The sequence below is a fragment of the Zophobas morio genome, unplaced genomic scaffold (genome assembly GCF_036711695.1).
Source record: "Zophobas morio isolate AGI-343-1 ecotype UQ-CSIRO unplaced genomic scaffold, CSIRO_AGI_Zmor_V1 ptg000030l, whole genome shotgun sequence".
NCBI classification, from domain to species: domain Eukaryota; kingdom Metazoa; phylum Arthropoda; class Insecta; order Coleoptera; family Tenebrionidae; genus Zophobas; species Zophobas morio.
In genome coordinates this window covers 5,307,051-5,332,265 of record NW_026972135.1, presented here as the reverse complement: position 1 = coordinate 5,332,265, position 25,215 = coordinate 5,307,051, and the positions used below count along the sequence as shown (strand labels likewise).

The following is a 25,215-nucleotide window of genomic DNA, read 5'->3' as shown; positions in this document are numbered from 1 at the left end:
AGTTTCTACCCGAAACGTCCAGATTTTTGGAAAAAAATCAAAATTATAAAACAACATTTTGAAATTTAATTTTGAATCTGCTAACCGGAATGTTATGAAATGTTGCAGATGTTTTAAGGCTCTAAAGAGCATCATAAATCTTTAGTCAAAATATATTTGGTTATCCCCTCCAAAAACTTGATGACGTCAGTTCAAAAGTTTGCCGAATAAATCCTATCTAGAATGTGCAAAATATGTACTTGTGATATATCACTCCATTAATATATTTTGGATTTGCATATACAGGTGACCCAAAAAAAAAAAATTAATGAGTAAATGTATTTTACTGATTTACTCAGGAATTACAAAACCGAATGCTATGAAATCTTAAAGATGTTTTAAAATTATCATAAGCATGGTAAATGTTTTATCAAAATGTATTTGGTCGTCCCCCCTAAAAAAATTTATGACGTCACCACAAAATTTTGTTGAATAAATTCTATCTAAAATGTACAAAATATGGTGAGTTTCTTCTTGTGATTTATCATTCCATTTAAATTTTTTCGTTTTCCATATACAGGGTGACTCAAAAAAATTAATGAATGCGTGAATTTATTTTATTGAGTTAATCAGGAACAACAAAACCGAATGCTTACCATACCACCCAATGTCTCGCCTCAATGTTGATTATGAGCACAACGCTGATCAACTTCCGTATCCGAATTACCCATGAAATAAATCATTGCCATTTGCACCTGAGGTAGTTCGTTGCATATTTGATCGACTTCGTGGACCTATGTCAGCTTGTCGTCTTCTCGGCATTGTAATGAACTTCATAAAACGACACAGAATTATTTTCACATTTTCAATCAAATCTGTAAATTTTGTCTTGAGAATTTTAAAATATCGAAAACTTCAAATTAATAAATCCTCGAATAACGGTAAAGTTTGAGGTTTTGTCGAAACCAACAAAGTGAACATAGGTAAATAGAATGGCAGATCAAAATTAATAAGAAACTTTCGCAATGCGTAACTGAATTCACTTTAACGAACACTTTTCTTGAAATAAACGACGTTTTTTGTTACGAAAAAACAAACAACGACTTGAAATGCAATAATACTTTTCACAATCGCACGGAAGAAATAGTTTTGTGTGACACGTCAGTCAGGCGACAGATCCGTCAGGAATGGCCAACTATTTAAATTGATTCGAAATGGCGATTCCCGTGCAAAATTTTTAAAATTTTTTTATCTTTAACCGGTCTCATTTTTCATGAATATTCTTACATATAAACCTCCTGACGATAAGGAACACGCAAAAAAAAGAATCGTCCGATTCGGTGCGGCCATTCTCAAGTTATGGGCGTACATACATTTCGGCGATTCATTTTTATTAATATAGATAATCAAAGGTGTGAAGTGCCAAGTGTCAACTGTCAAAGGGAATTCAATAGCAGCATTCAAGAGTCCCTAGATTTTAACATAATTTTGACACACAAGGATTACATAAAACGTTCATAAGCATAAGAATTACGTTCGTCCACTGTGAACAGGGGTACACGTTTTCCATCGTTTCAACTTTATGTATTTATGTAAGCTTTATGTACTTGTTATGCCTTATGTCCATTGTGAATGGGCAGTTAAGAGCTTCCAAGTTAATTTTTACGTCCTCAATTAATTTACGTAAAGAGTCATAAGAACCTTTTGTTAATGTGGGAGCATTTAAAATGTTTCGTACATGTGCCTCTATCAACAGACGATGATTTTCAAAGCGTTTTGTTATAAGATCCCAAGCCGAATTGTAATTAGCACTTGATATTGTAAGCGCATCGATAGCACGGAGCGCTTCGCCTTTTAATGTTGAGCATAAATAGTGCATTTTTTCAAGATTGCAGAGATTTTCATTATTATGAACGAGAAATTCGAAAACATCTCGGAAGGAAAACCAGTCTGCGTAATTACAGTTGAACTCAGGTAATTCAATTGTGGGTAGGTTAATTTTTAATTTTGGATTCGTTTGTGCTTCCGATTTGCTTCCAGAACTGACCCTTGCATTTTTGGCCTCAATTTCAATTTCAAAGATCTAGGTATCCTGTTTGATGCTCAACTTATGTTTAAAGAGCATATATTTAATGCTATCAATAAGGCATTCAAAATCTACGGTTTTATATATAGACACTGTCGAAATTTTACCAATTTGACCATTTTGAATACTCTGTTTTGCTCATTGGTGCGACCTCACCTTGAATATGGTGCGTTGATCTGGTACCCCATCTATAGAACATATAATGTGTCCATTGAAAAAGTGCAACGACGTTTTTTAAAATTTCTCGCCTTCAGAATGGACGGTGCTTATCCTGTACATGGCATCCATTACAATATTCTCTTGAATATATTTGAATTTTCTTCTCTAGAAACTAGAAGAATGTTAACAGTCTTGCGTTTCCTATATAAGTTAGCTCATGGTAAAATTGATTGCCCTTTTATCTTGGGTTCCCTTCGGTTTAATGTTCCTCGTCCTGGGCTGCGTTACGCTCCGTTGTTCAAGCTCTCTTACAGCCGTACCAATGTAGCAGTCAAAGCTCCAGTAGCAGTATTGATGTCCACATACAACGTTCTTTGTCAAGATTGTGATTTACACCATGACTCAATAAATTCGATTTTAAATCATGCTCGTGCCGCTTTAAGTGTTGTGGAAACGTGAAACGTTCTGTTGTCTCCATTATATATACCCTGTCATTTTATTGTGTTATTGTATTTTATATTGTACACTTTGATCTCTGTAACTGGGTTTTTACCTGTAGAATGATCAATAAAGATTAAAGATTATCTTGTTCAATTAATAATTCCATTTTGGCGATAGTTGAAAAGTATCTTCAAATTTAACTCTTTCCAAATTCTGTGCAGCAAAACTGCCCAATGGTACTAGTTCTTCAATATTGTCCTGAATTATATTAAATTCTTTGAATGTGTCTCGAGCTATTTGATAACTAGCCTTAATTAAACTAATGTCATTACTTGTAGCAACAAATGAAGCGATTCGCTCGAGACGATTGATAATCTGTGCCCGTTTCTTTATATATGATTCTGACATGGTTACGATTTGAAGAGATTATGAATGCGTTTGTTGACACCAAAATAAAGGTACACCGTGTAAAATAAGGATGATGAAAAAAGGATCTGACCTGTGTTGTTTCTGTTGACCTGATGCTGGCCTCGTGGAACTGTTGTTGATATTGCGGTAACGCGAACTTGCTGTTGCTGATGTTGCGGTTACGTGCACTTGAATCTTGCAGAGCTGATTAATTACACTAACACGTGAAACTTGCACGTTCGGCTTGCATATCCGGCTCGAAGGACCAAAATTATATTAGCGCAATATTCACGAAAACGATGGAATGTGCTTTTATATGTTTATTTACAACATCAACAACTATTTGCTATATACAAGTGTACTCGTCATACTGTTCTCGTCGGATGTTCGGAGACGACTCTTGGTCCACCCCCTGGTCACTTCCCAGAAGGAAGGGGTAGGTTAGCGGGCGATTACCTGGTTGGTCGTAAAAGCGGATCCAGTTCCATAGACAAGGAAGTTGTGTCATGCGTGGTTATATTATCCAGTTCCAATATTAGTTCTTAATGAATAACAGCAGTTTTGGTTCCACTTTTTTTTTTTAACTATGGAAACACCTGTACTGAAATGTTAAACCAAATTTATAAAGTTAATTTTAAAATATTTTTACTTACCTTAGTTTATGTGTTTTGTTTGTATTTTTTTAAAGTTTGATAATACGACGTATGCCAGTTTTTGCTGCAGTTCTCTTCGTATTGTTGTGAAGGCCTCACGAAAAAAATTTGTACTGAAATTCATAGTTACATAACGCCAAATATATTTAGATGATGACTCACATAAAGTAAAAGTTGAAGCTTAGCTGAGTTTGCCTGAAAATATACTTGAAAAGTTTTCGTAAAATATTGACTGATCGAGTTTGCATTTATGTGGTCGTCAACTAATTAAAATTTGGAACACTATCAAAATAATCTATCAAAAGTTCAAATTTTGTTTGAATAGAATAAAATAAATTTCATGCAAGTTAAAAAATCCGAAAATCGTACTTCAGAAAAAACTATAAACAAAATAATTATAAAAGAAGTCGTCATGTCAAATTAGTTTATTCAATTGAAATATGTAGCCATAAAAAAAAGTGACTTATTTAGTTTGTGGCTATGTTTTCCATAGATGTGAAAATTTTGTAAATCTCAAAAATAAGTTTAAATATAAGAATGGATAAATAAATTAATTAATTAATTAATAAGCAATACAAATCTTTACAATATCTGAAAACAGAAGAAGGATATAGGTATAGTATTTCCAGTGATAGATTCAACTATTTTAAATATCCATAGATCACAAAAGTCCCAAGAATTAAGCGCGCGAATTGTAGTTTGGTGAATTGCAGCCTTGAATTTTTTGACAAATGTCATTGAGGTTAGACGCGCATGCGTTGGTTTCAATCGTTTAAATTAAAAATTACATTTTTTCGGGTTTTTAGAATTTATGTTGTGCTTTAGATTTTTGTATTGGGTTACATTAATCGTATAGTGATGTGTTTATTATAATATTTGTAAGTTAAGTTAAAATTGTGTTATCTGTGAACTAGTGTTGTGGGTAAATACAAACCTACCTAGACAAAAATATAAACTTCATAAACAATAACGATCTAATAATGAGTAATATTGCCCAGGTAAGTGTATGATGGCTTATTTAAAAGGCTTCATGTGTATATTTTTTAGGAAAACCAAATGAAGCGAAATTACTTAACAGTAATAGACAATACTGTGGCGCAAAAGATGATTGCAAATGCTTACGCTTTCTTCAAAAATAAAAATCTATGCTTGGGATCGCCAGCTGAGGTCAACAAATTGTGCAGTTGTATGCATGGTTTCTTATGGGTATTTGAATGTTTATAGATCACAGCTAAATGTCTCGGAATTAGTAGGAACCAAGTAATAAAGTATAAAAATTTTACTGATACAACTGCAAGAAAAATAAAACGAAAACGTCCAAAAAAAGCAACATCTGACCTGGATCCAAACATCAAACGAGAAGTTCGTCTTGTATTGTACGATATGGTGCAAAACAGTAAGACTAATTACATCAAATTTAACTTTTCTGACGCAATTTTCTTCCAACTAGAATTTGAACTTAACTATTCTATAGATTCCCAGAGATTCAATTCAAATAGATACAATAAATTTTAATTACATTAAATTTGTTCTAGGAATTCATGTAAATTTGGATACCTTGGGAGCAGAATTATCAGCTGAATTTATCTACACATATAAAAGATCTAGTTTAGCACTTCTATTAAAGAATTTGGGATTTTCATACAGAAAAGATGATAGCAGACGTGCTTTAATGGAAAAACCACATGTTGTAGCGCTGAGGAAAGTATTTCTATCAAAATATATGGAGAATGTTAATTCTGCAGAGAAAAAACCTTTCATATATTTGGATGAAACTTGGGTATTTTCAAATGGAACCGTTAGGAGATCATGGCAGGATGAGGATCTACGTTCTGTCAAAAGAACTTCTGGAGACGGCGGTAGAGTATCTACTACACTGAGTTTAATTTACGCTAATACAGGATCAATGCATTTATGTCTAATACTGAAGTTACCTCAAAACAATTTTAGGTAGATACATTATAATCAATGCTGGTAACGAAGAAGGATTTGTAGAAAAAAAATAGAACGCTGAAAATTTTGAAAAGTGGCTGCAAAACGATTTGTTACCAAAACTGGAAGAACCTAGTATAATAGTCTTAGACAACGCCAGTTACCATAGTCGACTTGAAGAAAAGCGACCTACAACGACGTGGAAAAAAGTTGATCTTCAATTGTGGCTGCAAAAGAACTGTATCGCATTTTCAGAGTTGCATAAAAAAGATACACTGTTAAAGCTATGTAAAGCTCATTATAAAAATCCAGTGTATGTAGTAGACAATATTATTACTGCAGCTGGTCATGATGTTTTACATTTGCCTCCATACCATTGTATATTTAATCCCATAGAGATGGTATGGAGTCAAACAAAACGTTTCTACGACAAAGACGTTTTAAAATCTAAAAACCCACTTGATGCCTGGAACCGAGCCCTACAAAATGTAACACCGGAACAATGGAAAAGCTATGTTAAACATACAGAAAATATGATTAAAACCTATTGGGACAAAGAAAAGTTTGTAAAAGTAAATAATATTATAATAAATTTAAACGTAGAGACAGATGAGAGTGATGGCGATTTTAATTTTGCTGAAAATGATATATGAAGAAATAAAGTTCTATTAACAAAGTTCTTGTATAGCAATTTAAATTAAAAATTCAGACCTTAATAATAAGATATCTCGAATTATAAGAGATTAAACATACTTTATTTAGAATGCTGTAAAGTTTCTTCAAAATTCATTGCTTTATTAAAATTTAGTAGTGCGCAAAATTTTAAATAAGAAAATTAAATTTTTAAATTTTCGCGCGCTCCTTAATTTCTAGTAACTTTTCTGTCAGTCAATCTATCAGCATACAGACTATATGTAGGTATACAAAGATGTACATCATAAAATAGTGTTTTTCTTTTGACTTTTTGTCTTTCATCAATTGTGTTCCACTAATTGTCAAATTTATTTCCTACTCTTATTAAATGGTGCGCTATGATTCTCAACTTGTTTTACCTTCTGTCAAAACAGTTTCTTATATTTAACTAAACATTTCATCACAACAACATGGTTTTGTTTCTGGCCGTTCAACAGTTACGAATCTTGCTACAGTCACTCAGTATCTTGTTGAAAAGATTGATAATCGTGGTCAGGTCGACATTATTTATACGGATTTTAGCCGAGCTTTTGATACAATTCAGCAAAATATCCTATTACATAAACTTAGCTACTTTGGACTTACTGATAGTGCTCTGGCACTGATTCGATCTTACTTGTACGATCGAGTTGCTTATGTTGTTTACAATGGTTACGCCTCGAGTGAATTCATCGTCGCATCTGGGGTTCCGCAAGGGTCCAACCTTGGTCCTCTATTGTTTATTCTATTTATTAATGATCTTCTATTGCAACTGTCTTGCCCAGCTTTAGCTTATACGGATGATGTAAAACTTTATCATGAGATCTCTTCAGTGGGAAATATGAACTTGCTTCAATTAAATTTAAATAGGATTATTCAGTGGTGCGAAAGGTTCAAACTCAATCTGAATGTGGATAAGTGTTGTACGGTTAATTATACGCGGACTCTGACACCCCTTAATACCTCTTACTATGTAGATGATCATTTGCTCGAGAAAACGCATAGTATGAAAGATCTTGGAGTGTGGTTTGATGCAAAAACTCACTCTTCTTCCACACCTTGACAATGTGTGTAGTTCATCGCTTAAATCCTTGGGCTTTGTCATGCGTATCAGCAAATACTTCTCAGATATCAGTTTGATCAAAAAACTTTATTATTCCTATGTTTTGAGCAAAGTTGAATATGCCTACCTTATATGGTGCCCCATTTATGCATCGCATGCAATTGCTTTGGATAAAATTCGTCGTCGCTTTTTGAAGTTCCTGTCATTTAAGGTGGATGGCATTTACCCTGAGATCGGTATTGATCAACCTCACCTATTACATCGACATGATATGGTCTCGTTGAGCTATAGGAGGGATCAAAGTTACGCTAAATTCGTATACAAACTGTTGCATAATCAAATCGATTGTGAATTTTTACTTTCAAAAATTCCAATTTATGTTCCACGCATCTCTTCGAGATCTGATGTTTCATTTCGTCCCCCGGCTGCAAGAACCGACGTGCTGCGCAGAGCTCCCATCAACCTCATGTGCAAGGCGGCTGATCGCATCTTTGACGACATTTTTGTTTAATTTCTGCTTAAATTCTGCTTAATTGGACCCGGGTGGGTTAGGTAGCATCGCGCTTGCCTGCCACACCTTGGGTCGTGGGTTCGATTCCCGCCCTGCTCTGGGTGTTGTGTATGTCCCCCGTTACCCTGTAATTGGGTCTCCGGCCTGTTGGGTAACGTTAATCAATAAAATAAAAAATAAATAAAAAAAAAATAATTTTTCTTTTTAATTTTTTTATTTTCTTTGTTAATTGTACAATATACATATTTATGTCATCCTTTATTATTATTTTTCAATAACAACCTTTATTTAATACGCGTTACAATGTAAATAACGGTCTAGGGCGTTATTTTTGAAATTAATAGGTCCTAGGGCGTTATTTTTCAATATTCAGAAATTATAGTAAGAGTAATGATAAAAATGGAACAATAACGTACTTTATATAAATTTATTCTTTTTGCTTTATTTCAAAAGTACAATTAGTAAAGTGACCTGAAAAATTAACACCTTTGGAATCTGTAACACTTGAAAATTGACTTTACTTTTTGATGTCAACTGACTTGTTTACGCCAGAAACTAAACGAGCATTCTTCCGTTTGGAACATTCGCTATCATCCACGTATACTTCTGGCACTGTGGCGAAGCTGGTATATTGACGAGTATGTGCTCACCCATATCACGAGCATCGCTGCGCTTCATTTTTACAAGCTCATCCCTTCTACATGTTCCAAACACACCCATCACCAAAGCGACTTTAATCATCAGAAAAGATTCATCTGAAGCGTTTTTAAGAAACGTTAAGACCTGTTCCCGTGTTAGTACCTTTGATTTTTTTGGTTGGTAGCCTTTTGAGCGTTGCTTCAAATAGGCCTCCAATTGGGAAAACTTTTTAGCACTATTCACCACTTTTTTAACCATTAATTCTTTCCTTAACATAGGAAATTTAGTCCACAACGAATTCGGAAAAAAATCCGCAGTTAGCTCTTGAAAATAAGCAAGCAGAACGGTTTCATTTACGGTCTTCACTGAATTGTCGTTTGTCCATTGAATGAAGCGGGAATATTCTTTTTCGTAAACAGATTTCGATTTCACTGGAATTCTTGCTTCCACAGCTTTTGCAGCACTTGCCAAAACACGTTCCGGCAAGTTTTCGTCGTACATTTTGTAATATTGCACCTGTCACACAATTTTTCATTTAGTAAACAACGCCGTTGCTAGTGACCAAGGTAGGTCGATTTTTCCGTTAAATTACGGGAATAAGCTTTTTTTTGGAATTTTGTGTTTATTTATAAACTTTTGCTGGTAAGGATGACATAAAATGTTGAAAGCACCACGGGGGTTATGAACATAACACCCTCGGCCAACGTACTTTCCCTCGGGCGGGACGCCCTCGGGAGTACACTGTCGACCTCGTACGTTATTTATTTCATAACCCCCTAAATACCTTAATAACTATTTCAGTTAATTTATATTTGTGAAATATTATTACTTTATTTATTTGTCCTATAATTAGTTATTCCGTTGGACAATAAAGACTATTTTTATTATTATTATTCTTATTATTAAAACAATTTCGTCGCACATCAGCCAATGTGGACAGCACTTTAATATCCAACCAAACACTGTTATAAAAATTTACTCGACTAATCAAATGGAGAAATCCAGATCGCGTCCGAGGGATTTTCGCCTCTACTGTTTGGTGCAGATTTGCCGCATGTCGCACTTGGGCGAAGCGAAACATAGTTTAGATTCAGTGCTGATTTGCCGCATGTCCAAGCAGAAATCGATACAGTACCGTTATCCGTTTTTACGGACTTCCTTGCTGTTTTGCTTTTCAGCGTTAGGTTTGGGGTTGGGAAAGAAATCGTATTCAACTTCATGCGCAGAACAATAAGAATAATGTGAAATAAATAAAAAAGAGACTTAACAATTTTGATGAATCTGAAATTAAAAAAAAGCAACTGTAATTTGTGCAACTCTTTTTCTGTTTTTACCCTAAGCACCCAGATTGAATTGAATTACCATAACCCTAATTTCTTGAGATTTTGGAAACAGGATATACTACATAAAGAAAGTTAAAAGAATTTGAAGTAATGTAATGATACTCTTTTTACATCAACATACTATTATTTATCAATTAATTGGGCATCGTCCAAAATACTGTTCATAAATTATAAGTGCAGGAAGTTTATGTAAAAGCATGCAAATATATTTTTTGCGTATAATAATATCTATTGCTTTATTATTAAATATCTACTCATTTACAAGAATTATTAAAATTAGTAAAAAAAAGTATTCAAGTCTCTGTTTAGTTTAATATAGTGAACCAAGAGCTATAAGGTTATATGGCCATCATAAAATCATCCCATTGTGTGGAAATTAAGTTGTTTACAATAGAAAAGGTTTTAGGGTCGTAAATAACGAGTCCACTACAGCTCGACCGGCTCTTGCGGTTTCGTTCAGGGGCGGCTTTCACTAAATATGAAAATCCACCACTCCACTATTTCTTTGCTACCTGCAGCCGCTGAGGGTTCCGCAATAACCACTCGCTTTGAAAGCCGGCCCTGTTAAATATGAGCAAGAAATGTTTAGAAGATGATTTATTGCCAACCGGTAAGCTTAGTGCGAACCACACAAAGGGGGTATTTATTTGCGGTCAACTAATTTTATGATGGCCATATAACCTTATACCTCTTGGTTCACTATACCTTATTAAAATAATAAGTTTAATCAATTATGTAGTTAGCAAACAATGACGTTTAATTTATACTTAGTAGGGTTCACGGCATTAACTTTTCACATTGCATGTTTAATTCGGAGTTATAATTTGAGAATATAATTTACCCGTATATTTATTTTTGTAGTTTAGTAGTACTTCAGCAAATTTAGAAAACTGTATGTTATTTAAAAATACGTGACAAATCACGAGGCCAGGCAATCTAGAGATCTGACTGCTGGTTTGCGCGGGAAATACTGCATACTTTTTAGATAAAAGGAGTCTATGATAAGCGCACGTAGGAGATGATAGACACAGAGCTAATATATAGAGCTAATGTATTAGAAAGAAATAGGACAAGTTTACGTGCGCACACCACAGCCTCCCTTTCTTCTCTAAACAGTTTGGGATCATACCATAGTATCATAAATAATAATTGACAAAGAGTTCGCAAAGGAATCCAACGGAAATATTTATACAATTGTTTACAACTACCAGTACAAATAATTCTTTCATTTTCAACTGAAAAGCGTATAACTATATGAAGTATCAAGTACTAGGTATTATGGAGTTAGGGGTAGTTAAATAGATTTAGGTTGCAGTCAACATAATTGTTACTGATACATAAGACATGGAAACGAATGATTTATTTCCAAATCCAAATATACTGCATTTACAGTTTTAAACAGTATCACTCCTAATTTTCTCTGGTTGCCCGACAATAGCTACTTGTAGTCAATATCCACGTAATGTAATAAAATACTGGAATCTAATTGTTTGAGACAACAACCTATTTTTACCCGAGTGTTCTTTATCAGTTTGAATATTTTATATAAAAAAATTACATATTAAGCTGCAATTTTAGTAGGACTGCAGCGAGTCAACGAGCCGCCATTACTCCGCCAATGCAAAGAAAATATCATTTTATTATCCTTTGTAAAAATAATTCCTTTCTGTAAAACACATTTAAATTTGGTACTCCGTATTTCGTTCACAATTCACCATTTAACAATGGAAATTAACAATGCAATATTTGGATTCTACAATTTTTAAGTAAAATGAATGACTGCAATGCGTTTTATCAAATGTAGATTTTATATAAAAATAAAGAAAAATAAGTCTCTTTATTTTAAAAATATTTAGAAAAAATCGAATCAAAACATCAATAACTTAACATTCATTGTTCGTTATACTTAGTTAACTACTTCACCACGAGATTTCTAATATCGTTTCAATTTTTCATTTATTTCACATTATGAGTCCTTGCCGTATTACTTGTTCTGCGCGTGAAGTTGATTAAGAAATCTTAATCTTAATTATCTCTGAAAAATGTATCTATTATTATCTGTAATTATTGATGTGGAAATATCATTTCCACAAATACGAATACAGGTATGCAGCATTATGAATTTTGTTGACTAAAATTTTAGAGAAAATAAGTTCAATCATTTCCGAGAAATCATTAAATAAAAATGTTACTGTTAAGTAAAAAATTAAATTATTTGTTTAACGAGCAACAAATCTATTTGAAATTTTAATTTGTAAAATTTCGAATCTAATAATTTGAAACTCAATCTTTCTTAAAAAAAAAATCGAAAATATTTGTAACATCTATAACAACAGAAAAATTATGTTCATTTCATGCATTTTTACCAAGAAGGTCCAATTTAAGAACCGGTGGTCCAATTCAAGAATATAGTGGTCCAATTTACGAACCCAGTCTCCTATTTTGGACCACTTGCAGACCTTCAAAAATTATTTTTTTTAACCAATTTGGATGTTTCAAAAAATTCTAAAAAAATTACCAAACATTGAAAACATGTCAAAGTTAATGGCTCAACACTAGATAAGTTAATATCGTATTACATTTTGGTTTTAATTGAAAAAATATCCCACTAGGTCCGAATGAGGGGACTTTCCCCTAATGTTTCTATTACACCACTAGTGAAATAATAGGGTTTATTACTCAACTCAAACAGTGCCGAATGAGTTGTGTAATAAGGCCTTTATAAAGCAGTTGTAGATAATAGTTATTTATGTACCAAGTCAGTAAAGTGATTCTTTATCGAACGAGTCTGAGATTATGAGCCGAGCGAGCAAAGCGACCGAGGCGAGTAACAGGCGAGTTCGATAAAGATCCTTTACTGACGTGGTGCATACAAATTTTTATCGCCAACCTTAAAAATTTATAATTAAAAATAATGGAAATGTTATGACTTATCACATTTTATTATGACAGTAAACATATAATAACAATGAGTCAAAAGATATCTACTTATTACTTGTTATATTAAATGTAAATGTACTACCTGACGGATTATAAAAATTGAGTCCTGGGGTGGGATTTTGTTTCTCGATCGAAGTGATAAATTATCACTTGCGATAAATGTCATTGCGAGGCTTTTAAATGCAAAGTTTGCATTTATTCTTTGCATATAAGCTTATTAAATGCTCAAAAGTTTACAATTACCTTAATTTTAAGAACTTATAACTCAGAATTACGATTTTGAACTTCTACTTTCACATAAATTTCCAGGTTATGTCTCCAAAGTTTATCACTTCACTCAGAGCTATCGAGAAAATATCACTCCATGAAGACTTGATTTCGTGACACAATTGAGAAATGTGACAGAAATGTCTCACAAACTCAGCCTCTCAACCAATCAGCAAACGAGATTTTATCGCTATCAAGTTTTTTTCGATCGAGAAAAAAAATCGCACCCCTGAAGTCGAAGGAGTTTGAAGTGAAAATGTTTGAGGATTAGCCGTGCTAATAATTTCATTAGGTGAATCTTGAGTAAAATTATCATTGGTAACAAACATGTTGTCAGTTTGACTTTCACCTAAAATTGTCTCTGCGATTTTCTTTTTTATTGGGCACAGATTCCTCAACATAGGACTCTGCAATCGTATCAGAACTTTTCTCGTTGGAACCGTGACAGTGACAGACAGAATGTCATACAGTCATGGTTATGTTGACAATTATGAGCGGCAGGTAAAGTGCTTGATTTTTACAGTAAAATAAAGTGTTTGTTTACTTCCGAAAATCGCTATGGTAATGCATGTCTCTATTGCCGGTTGGCGATAAAATAAATTACTTTTATCCAATTTCGTTATGAAAGCTAGGTTATTTCAAAATTGTTGACAGTTGTCAAAAGTCAATTTTTTCATGACTGTCACTTCATTTCATAACTCAGTTACGTAATGAGAATTCATTTCATAACTCGTTTAATTGATATGAAATAACTTTCCGGAGGTTCTCCGGGGAAGTTAAAAAGTCAAAAGCAATACGTCTTTATGGTTTATTATTTAAATTAAACACAAGATTAGTGCAAGTACAATTCTTAAAAACAATTTAGCTTGACTTTTTTGGTGCTTCCAAAATAGGCCAACATTACCTTTTCATTAATTATTGTGGCAATTGTTGGCACCACTCTTCAAATTTTTGTATGCTGCGTCATACCTGCCTTTTGATTTACTAATATTAACGAATTCAATGCTACAATAGCACTTTCTTCAACGTCCAAAGGTAATTCACAGTCAGAATCGCTCACTATACAAAGCCAATTGTCACTTTTGACTTTTGGTTCAAAACAATGATTCACTTGTTTTTCAGACGACTGCCTACTTACCCAATTGCCATATTTATAAAGGTTTGTGATAACAAAATTAAAAACGCATTCAAATGGTCAAATTCAACAAAATCGGATAAAATTTTGTACATAATACGTTATGAAATGGGTATTGTTTGACTCGCCTAACTTGCAAAACTCCCTTCGGTCGTTTTGGCAAACTGTTAGGACTCGTCAAACAATATCCCACTTTTCATAACTAATTATGTAAATAACTAATGCTTGGGCCCTTGTAGCTAAAATACATAAATATTATACACCAAGTGAATCAAACATACGTTTATTCACGAGAAGATGTTGATATCACGAGCACGCAGTGCGAGTGAGATCATTTCTTCGAGTGAATAAATATGTTTGATTCACGCGGTGTATATATGTTTTTATTCCATTTTGACGAATTTTATTAATAAAATTTCAATAAATAAAAATTCGAATCGAGAAATCGTGTAAACTGCGAAACTAATTTTCGTGACAACCAGCTTAACAACCAGTTGTTTACATTTTTCTAAATTTGTGACACTTGCGGCATTTGTGTTTTCCTAGACAAAAATGTCTGGAATTTTGGAAAATAAAGACGAAAACGAAGTGTTTGTACCCTCAGCAGTCCTAGACGAAGCTTTGGAAGCTCTCAATAAGGTGGTGCCAGCAAAATCCAAGCATTCATATGAAAAAGAGTATACGAATTTTTGTGAATGGAGGAAACGAAAGCATGCAAAAGGAGTAGATGAAAGAATAATTTTGGCTTATATTTCGGAACGGTCAAAAAATGCTAAATCTTCATCACTATGGTCGTATTATTCCCAACTGAAGAATATGTTATCTGTGAAGGAAAATATTGATATAAGCAGGTTTGTGACATCGCAATGATTAATATAAGGTTTAAAATATTCATTATTATAGATTTCATCAAGTGTCAGCTTTCCTAAAACAACAGTCTGTAGGGCACAGACCAAAGAAATCCAAAGTGTTCACGCTCGAAGAAATGGAAAGGTTTTTAGATAATGCTTCTGATGATGAATATTTACTGCAAAAAGTAATTTTGACAAAGACTAATTCAATGTTAATATTTTTGGAGAAGAAATAAAAATCTGTTCTTAATTGAAATTTTTTTATTCACTGAACGCTTTGATTCTACTAGTGAATTCAAACGCTTTGATTTCACTAGTGAATCATGAACTCCTTATGAAGGTTACTATGGAGTTAATAAAGTCAGTTTAAATTGTCAAAATGGAATAATAGTAGTTTACGATACAAGTAACGTTATTAGGGTTTTTACATTACGAGGAATATGTTTGAAGAACGAGGGGCGGTAGCCCCGAGTTCTTTAAAATTTCCGAGTAATGTAAAACCAGATAACGTTACGTGCATCGTAACACGTTTTATTTTATCCTATAATCACAATTTAAAACTATAACAAAAATATTTTTAACGACAAAGTTCAAAGCGCACGAAAAATCAGTCAGCTATGCCTGCGTTGGTAGCCACGGTATTAGTTGTTTACACTGAAAAAACGATTGTTTCTGATTTTGTAAATGCGAGAATGACTTCCAAAATAAAAGGCCGTTGCTGAAAGGCAAAAAAACAGCTGGCAGGTATCTCAAAGAGGTAGTAAACTTTAAGACCTGGAGAAAAAAATACACAATAGATAAATTAATTACTATTAGCAGACGCTTCGGAATTAGTAAGTGTTTTAATTTTTATGTCAACAGCTCTGAAGGGAAAATGTCAGTGAAGATTATGATTTCATAACAACACTAGTGTTGTTAAGAAAATTCATAACAGTACTAGTAATATAAAGTATGCCTTAACGTAACTCGTTGTCAACGTGTTATCGGTATGGTTACAATATAGGATAAAATAAAAATATTTATTAGAACAGAGGGAAAGCATTTGCGATAAATTGAAAGAATTTTGACATAGGGAATTACTTTTGGCATATGATATCAAAATGGCAAATACCTAATTACGTGAAAAATGTGTCAAAGAGTGAAACATATTCGACAAATAAAGAAAAACACTGTATTACGAAAAAATTATGTAGAAGCAAATTTTAATTTTAATCAAACTAGGTAAAATTGGTCCAAGGTATCAGACGGGACATTTCTCGCTCCTGAAATACGGTCGAACAAATTCAATTTTTTTTTTAATTCTATTTTTTTTTAATATAAATCCTATACCTAATTAAAGTATGTAATAATATCTCTCAAAGGTTAAGGTAACATTGTTTTTAATAGATACCGTCCCTGATATGATCAACAAAATAATAATAAAAAAATGAGGCGGCGGATGGTAATAAAATATTGAAAGTCTGGCCCGGCGTAGAGGAGTTTTGGATCACCGTTGAACTAATCATTCGACAGATTTTTGGTGACTTTTCGAGTTCAACCATCATTATTCATTTTATTAAACGAAAGGTTTTGCTCCACATTTTACTAAGTATTCGACAATTTTTCTGTGACCTTGAGAGGAAGCTGCGGAAAGCGGTGTCCATCCGTGATCATCAGCGCGATTGATTTCGGCTCCGCATTTCACCAGGCATTCGACAATTTTTTCGTGACCTTGAGAGGAAGCTGCGTTAAGCGGTGTCCATCCGTGATCATCAGCGCGATTGATTTCGGCTCCGCATTTCACCAGGCATTCGACAATTTTTTCGTGACCTTCAAGGGAAGCTGCGTAAAGCGCTGTTTGACCATAATAATTATCAGCGCGATTGATTTCGGCTCCCCATTTCACCAGGCATTCGACAATTTTTTCGTGACCTTGAAAGGAAGCTGCGTTAAGCGGTGTCAGACCATATTTATCAGCGCGATTGATTTCGGCTCCGCATTTCACCAGGCATTCGACAATTTCTTCGTGACCTTGAGAGGAAGCTGCGTAAAGCGGTGTCACACCATCTTTATCAGCGCGATTGATTTTGGCTCCGCATTTCACCAGGCATTCGACAATTTTTTCGTGACCTTCAAGGGAAGCTGCGTAAAGCGCTGTCCGACCATAATAATTATCAGCGCCATTGATTTCGGCTCCCCATTTCACCAGGCATTCGACAATTTTTTCGTGACCTTGAAAGGAAGCTGCGTTAAGCGGTGTCAAACCATATTTATCAGCGCGATTGATTTCGGCTCCGCATTTCACCAGGCATTCGACAATTTTTTCGTGACCTTCAAGGGAAGCTGCGTAAAGCGCTGTTTGACCATAATAATTATCAGCGCGATTGATTTCGGCTCCCCATTTCACCAGGCATTCGGCAATTTTTTCGTGACCTTGAGAGGAAGCTGCGTAAAGCGGTGTCACGCCATCTTTATCAGCGCGATTGATTTTGGCTCCGCATTTCACCAGGCATTCGACAATTTTTTCGTGACCTTCAAGGGAAGCTGCGTAAAGCGCTGTCTGACCATAATAATTATCAGCGCCATTGATTTCGGCTCCCCATTTCACCAGGCATTCGACAATTTTTTCGTGACCTTGAAAGGAAGCTGCGTTAAGCGGTGTCAAACCATATTTATCAGCGCGATTGATTTCGGCTCCGCATTTCACCAGGAATTCGACAATTTTTTCGTGACCTTGAGAGGAAGTTGCGTAAAGCGGTGTCCGACCATCTTCATCAGCGCGATTGATTTCGGCTCCGCATTTCACCAGGCATTCGACAATTTTTTCGTGACCTCGAGAGGAAGCTAAGTAAAGCGGTGTCACACCATATTTATTAGCGCGATTGATTTCGGCTCCGTATTTGACCAAGTACTCTACAACTGTTTCGTGCCCCTCTCGAGAAGCTATTATAAGAGGCGTACTATCATCGAATTCAACACTAAAATTTACTTCATTATTAGAAATACTCGAAGATGAAAATAATATTTTAAACGCTTCTGCGTATCCGTGCAAAGCGACAAAAAATAAAATATTAATTTTGTCTGTTCGACTATACGAATCTTTCAGTTGTAATTTGCGTGATTCTAATAATTCCAGTTCCGCTCCCAAACTTTCACTTTCTTGTGCCCATGCTAAGGGTGTGAGTTGATGTAAAAAATCTTCTTCTAATATTTCACATTTGTCTAACAAAAACAATAACGCTTTAAAATATTGTTTCGTTTCTAACGAACTACGCATAATTTCCCGATTTGTCTTGATAACATAACTGTTGTTTTGATGTTGTACATTTAAACGCCCACGTCGTTGTCCCCAAGAACAGATGAGATGTAAGGCACTTCTTCCACACTCATCTTTACGTTTTATTATTTCGTCGTCAAAGTTCTCCACTTCATCAAAATTTCTATATAAAATCGCTATGTGGACCGGTGAATTTTTGCCAGTTAACATGTCGAAGAAGAAACGTACGTTATTATACTTCGCATCAAAAAATATGTCGCTGTGTATCATTTCAAAATTTCTAGAAAAATGTAAGGCAACAAAATATTCGGCAAACGACGCATGTGCAAATTGCGGAATGCCGTTTTGTAGTCCTGTCACGATACCGACAGGTGCGAAATCTTCAGAAACGGAATCTATCGTTTGCGAATAATCTATATTTAATTGTTTCAAAACATTTTCAGGAAATATTACTTTCAGCGCCAACTTTTCATACTGTTTCAATTTTTCTTCCTTTTCCTTCTTCACTTTTTCTTGCCAAAAATCATTGTTTACATGAACTTTGCCTTCGTAGAAAAACTTAAATTTTCCTTCAATAAAGTAACGATACATGTCAGTCAGGAGAAATTTATTGTTTAATAACTCTAAATATTTTTCCTTATTTTTAAGTAATACGTCTATAAGCATAAAAATTTGAAGAGGGATTCCTAATATATCTATATGTTTTGTAAATGCAAACGTGGATTTAATGTTGTCGATCGTGAGTTTCATATTTGCAGACGCAATAAAACTGTTAAGACGTTTCTTAATATAGTAGTCTTGCTCGACTTCGGTGAGTTGATTGATATCCACTGACAGAGTATTAAATTTTTCTTCCAGAGAAGATCTCAAATGTTGCCTTGCAGTAACCCACTGAACGAAACCTTTCTGCGATAACATAAGAATGAGATCTAAAGTCCCATTTAAATAGTGAGTAAATATTTCATCAAGGGCGTCCCATACGTAAACCACATTGCGTTGCTTTAAACATATTGTAAAAAATTCTTGATCGAGTCCAGCGAGATGTCGATATTTTTCGTTTAAAATAAATGTTTCGAATAGTTCTAAGTGTGATTTTTTAGACTTTGCTGAATTTTTAAAGAAAGACATAACATCTTGAGCGCTCAGAATCACGGTCCAATATCTCGCACAACAGTTGTTTTTTAGACTCTTCGTTAACTCGGTTTTGCCCATTCCTGGGTCAGCTGTTATTAGATTTATGTTGTTGCTGAATTCGGAAGACCAAATTTCGTTTTCGTTTTTGGAAAGACTAGGTAATTTATAATTTCGCAGTTCATTAACAGAGCCTTTGCTTCGAATCCATTCTAAATTTTGATCGTTGAGAAATTTAAAATAATGTACAGTTTTGGATGCTGGTGTTTTAGAACATATTTCCTGAAAATCGGAATCACTGCAATTTTTTGCAATCCTTATAAGAATTGGATTATCATAAATTGTACGATTTGTATTATTTAAAAAATTCTCGATGTCTATTAGAGTATGCTTTTTAGATATTGTCAGTTTCTGGGAAATACCTTCGCAATTTAAAATGATAACAGTATTTCGATCAACATGTTCTAAATATTTAATGTCTATAATATTGGCTGACAAATATCTCTCGATATAAAGATTCGGAAAACGTTCTTTTTTGCCACCTATTTGGCAAGGACCATTTGCCATCTCTAAAAGTTTTGGCACAGTAACATGTTTGAAAATTTCTTCATTTTTTTCGAAAGCAGTCACTAAATTAATTGCTTCTTTTCCTTGTAAAGAAATGGTGAAATTTTGCAATACTTTTTCATACAATTCGATTTTTGATTCCAAACTGAACAAGTTTTGAAAGACAGAGCGTTCTTTCATCCATTCTTCATATGTTCCTTTGCCAAGTATAATAAATTTTGCATCTGGACAGAGGTTAATAGCTTTCTCCAAATTGACGTGTTCTTTCACAATCAGAGGACATTTCTCCATCAGCCATAACAATTGTGTCCACAAATTTGCATCCAGATTTTCGACACTACTTATGTAATTAGAAGAAAGAGAATAAAGTGATCGAACTTTGTTTAGTTCTTTGAGGTCAATGTTTTGGTTCAAATCTCCCCACAAATTTTTAACTGCGTTGCTGCCTTTTTTTTCCAACAACGTAATGTCGAACAGACAAATGGCCTCCCGAAGTATTTTCATTTCGTCTGTGACTGAACCAAAAACAAACGGTTCGATCTTAGAAGAAAGCAAACGAAGCGCGATAACGCGTTGCATCATTCTTTTGCTTAGCTTTTCTTTTTTTCCATCTCGCATACTCCATTCTGATATGACGTCGACGTACTTCTTGAATGTTTCTTCGTTGGAGCAAAACATGTCAGTAAATTTATTCATTGTTGATTTTGTAAGAGCTTCAAAACGTTCTTGGTTTGTGTAAAGGCGAAAGCGCTCGAAGAATGTTTGGTACTGTTGAATTTTTTCAGGATTTCGTTTAGTCCATTCGTCCTCTACGATTTGAAATGTATGATAACAATTTATATTTTCCGAAATTCTTAAAACGTCGAAATCGTCTCCTGAAATTGTCTTTTTAATGGCCTTCACGTAAAACTCTTCTCCTTCTAGTTTACACTTTGTTTCTTCTGAAGTTTCAAATGTATTTCTGGTGAATAAAATAAATTCTTGCACTTCGCCTGGAACCTCTTGAGCAGATTTGAAATATTTTATTAAACTAAAGTCTCCCTTTTTGCCTGCTAGCTGCTGTATATTTAATTCTTTTTTTTTGTTACTCTGTTTTAATTGCAGTACTTTTGTTTTTATCCCGCTATCTGTCTCAATTTCAATAACCACGTCATCAAAATCACCAAAATTTGTATCGTTCGAAGAAATGTAGAAATCTCTTATTTTACTGTCGCTTACCATTTGTAGTGCGACCTTAGCGGTAACCAAATCTTCGTATTTTTTTCCCTTGTCGGTGTTTCCTGCTCGTTTTTCAAAAATCTGGAATAGAATTCAAGAAATCAACAATGTGAATAAATCGAAAATAGTTGTAAATCGTTTAAAAATTAGACTTTGAAATAGTTCTCAGTTTTTTTTATGCTTTTGCAGATTTAAATGCAGACAGGTCTTATTTGAGTTATTTTTTCTGGTACAAAATAACGGCCAAAACGTATATTTCATCATAATACTTATTTTCATTATGAGTGCGGTAGGTAACATTTTGCAGGTTGAGGTTCTAATTTGCCACCCGACGCGAAGCGGAGGGTGGCTTGGGACCGAAACCTGCAAAATGCCTAACGCACCAAAATTGTATTAAATTTTTTCGCCGACATTGATTTTATTTTAAGAAATATTTGTTTTTAAAAATATTTTTCGAAATGGAAATGAATGGTGACAGTTTCTAGACTTGATACCACAGACCATTAAGCAAATATTTGCTTAATGGTCTGTGTTGATACGTTTACTGAAGGAATCTATAATACCGACAGCCACGAGATGGCGCCATGTAATTTTTTTTTAAATAATTCATTTTTTCTAATTCAATAATTTTGATCGAACAAAACATGATGTAAAGTAGTATTCTAGTATGTTTTCTTTTAGTATTTATACAGAAATTTTTTTTTATTAGAGCTTCTAGAGGCTAATGCATACTGAATTACTTTGGCACCCAAAGACGGTAAAGCAACGGTAAATTGATATTTGGTGCGTAAAGTCATTGTTACGCGGCATGTCAAAGGTGTGTGAATGTTTTGTTTACATGTCAGGAGGCGAAATAGTTATTTACATTCGAGTAGCTGTAAGTGTTATTTTACGGCGCGACAGCTTTGTTTGCCGCCTGAGCCGAAGGCGAAGGCGGCATTAGCTGGAGCGCCGTAAAATACTTACAGCACGAGATTTGTATTACGTTTTTTCGCCGATTAAGATTTAATTGATAGTATTATTATTAATAAAATTAAGTAATAACTTTCAAATCAAATGGCATGTGTTGAACATAGTAGGTCATGATACAAACAATCGCGCATCAGAAGTAAGGAAATTTGACAGGTCTTATTTTGAGAGCGAATTGTTTGTTTGATTTTCCAAATTTCAATTATTCTAAACTAAAAAGAATAAAAAATGAGTGAAAGTGACGATGATCTAAATTTAACACCACCGGAAATAAAAGAAATGGCGGAGAAAATATCGTCTGAGTTGCTTCCTCAAAAATCCAAAGAAAGATATGAGGCCCAATATAAAGCTTTCAAGAAATGGTGCGAATTAAAGAAAATCAAAGTGTACTCGGAAAATGTTATGGTTGCATATTTTTCGGAACTAGTACAAGACAACAAGAAATCTTTATGGTCAATTTATTCCATGTTGAAGGCCTGTATTTTGTTGTACGATAATATCGAGATTGCCAAATATTCAAAACTTATTTCATATTTAAAGCGGAAAACAGAAACTCATAAACCAAAAAAAAGCAAAATATTAGACGAAGATAGTATTTCAAATTTCATCAAACAAGCACCAGACGAAAATTATTTATTAATGAAAGTAAGTACACATTTAGGAACTTTTAATAATAATGCTGGGAATTCACACTTACATTTTATTTTAGGTCGCCCTAGTAATAGGAATATCCGGCTCTTGTAGAAGAGAAGAGTTGTATAAGATGGTCCTCAATGATATCCAACAAAAGGACGATATTTTAATATTTAAAATTCCAATCACAAAAACAAAAATATCGCGTTCATTTGTAATAACAAACACAGAATGGATTGAAATTATTAAAAAATACTTAAATATTAGGAGCCATGTATTGAAAATTAAAGATCGTTTATTCTTACGATACGAAAAAGGTAAATGCGTAAGCTCACCAATGGGAATCAATACAATTGGTCAAATACCAGCAAAAATCGCTGAATTTCTTAAGTTAGAGTGTCCAAAAGACTACAGTGGGCATTGCTTCAGGAGAAGTTCTGCCACTCTGCTTGTAAATAGAGGAGCTGACATATTATCATTGAAGAGACATGCAGGGTGGAAAAGTTCGAGTGTAGCAGAGGGGTATGTCGAAGAATCTTTAAAAAGAAAAATTCAAGTTGCCGATATGATGTCACAGCATGGTCCTTCCACATCCAAAACGCCTAACGTGACCCCACTACAGATTGATTTTCACAATCCAATAATTGCTCCACCACCAAGAATTGAAATTGACAGTAATCAGACATCTTCAATTCAAGCAAATCAGTTAATACCAGGTTTATTTTCCATGGTGCAAAATTCAACAATAAATGTAAATATTTATAACAATTGTAACTTAAATAAGTAAAATGTTTTGTTAACTTGTTAGTAGTTTTTAGCTCTTTGAATAAATGGACACATTTTTGAGGTTAGAGAATTTATTAGCATAATTAATTATATTTTATTTCAATGGGCATAGGATCATTAAATCTTCAAATGTTGAATTAGTTTTCTCATGCATTAACACTAAGAGGATTTCGGATGGATCAAAACAAAATTGGGGATCTAGAAAATGAGAATTGAGGTTATGGAAAGCGAAAGTTGCATTTTATTCACTTACGTTTTTATTTTAATATCATTTATACTTTTCTTATTAGTTATTGACTGCAATTTTGTCAATTAAGCGGCCCATTTTATGCTTTAAATGGTTTAACACCTAAAAGAAAATTATTTGACAGTTTTTGAAGCTTCGAACTTCCAATAATGAATAATAGATGGCGCTTCACCAAATTTTTTTTTTATTTTGATTTTTATATAAAAAAATTCATCTTGAATAATAAAATAACTTATGTAAATCATACATTGGTGTGTAATCTTTATTATGAGGCGAAAAATAGTTATTTTTCTACTCCCACATAGTAATCCATGAATTACGAACTGTCTAGCCTCATAGTAAAACCATAGTTACACCCACTGGCATGTAATGAATGAACAGGCACGTAATATATATATATTACGTGCCTGTTTGGGTAGTTTCCATAGCAACTATAAATATTTGCTTTCCCAAAAAAAATTCTTCTGAAAGTGATTCTTCATTATAGATCGTAGAAAAAGTATATGACACAACTCTGGTGGTAAGCTAATTACGAACTCATATTACATCACTCGCTCGCTACGCTCGCTCGTGTGTAAACTTCGTTCGTAATTAGCTTCTTACCACCCTCGATATGTAATATACTGTTACGCTTGACGGACGAATAATAAATCGGGTGTTGGTAAAACTCAAAAAATTTATTTCTTCAGGTCGAATTACAACACTATCTATTGCGACGAATATGTACAGAAATTATTCCGGCGCTCTCGACTGTCTTCACTGGATGAATGAATCCATTACCTACGGTCGCCTCTATTTAAACCCATAGTCTCTGATCGAGATCCTTCACGAACATCCATCGCGACTCCGCTTCGAGACTCCCCTGGACGCCGCTTCGAGACGCTCCAGACCTGTCTTTATGCGCCCGCCTCTCGGCCGTCAACAGCGATGATTCACCCATCAGCGCCGTGCGTACGTCCAGAAGGCTCTCGACCGCCATAGGCGTCGTACTGGGGCGGCGTAAGGGTGTATTTCGTAACAATACTATTACATTCGCGTGTGGTAACTTACATTTTACAGCGCGAAATAAATTTGAAGCACGACGGCGAAGCCGGAGTGCTTTAATGATTGAGCGCTGTAAAATGGTTAACGCACAAGATTTGTATTAAACTTTTTGGCCGACAATTTTTAAAAATTATTTATATTTTTTATTAAATTTCACATAAAGTCAGAAATAAAACAAACATAACTGTCAATGAATATGTCAATTACAGTGATCTGTAACTGGTGCACAAAAATACACAAGATGGCGTAGCTCCGTTTGAACTAAAAAATATTCGAAATTATATG

General features: G+C 34.1%; 1 protein-coding gene across 3 annotated transcripts in view; it reads right to left on the bottom strand.

Moving 5' to 3' along the window:
• The window catches only part of LOC135138742 (uncharacterized), a 340,017-nt gene that overhangs the window by 304,118 nt on the left and 10,684 nt on the right, over nt 1–25,215 (bottom strand). For 2 of the 3 annotated variants that reach the window (XM_064068734.1, XM_064068736.1), the window contains exon 4: nt 17,123–21,332. In XM_064068734.1, the coding sequence (XP_063924804.1) occupies nt 17,123–21,332 (4,210 nt within the window). The remainder of the gene's footprint in view (nt 1–17,122; nt 21,333–25,215) is intronic. The other variant, XM_064068737.1, reaches the window with a different exon arrangement.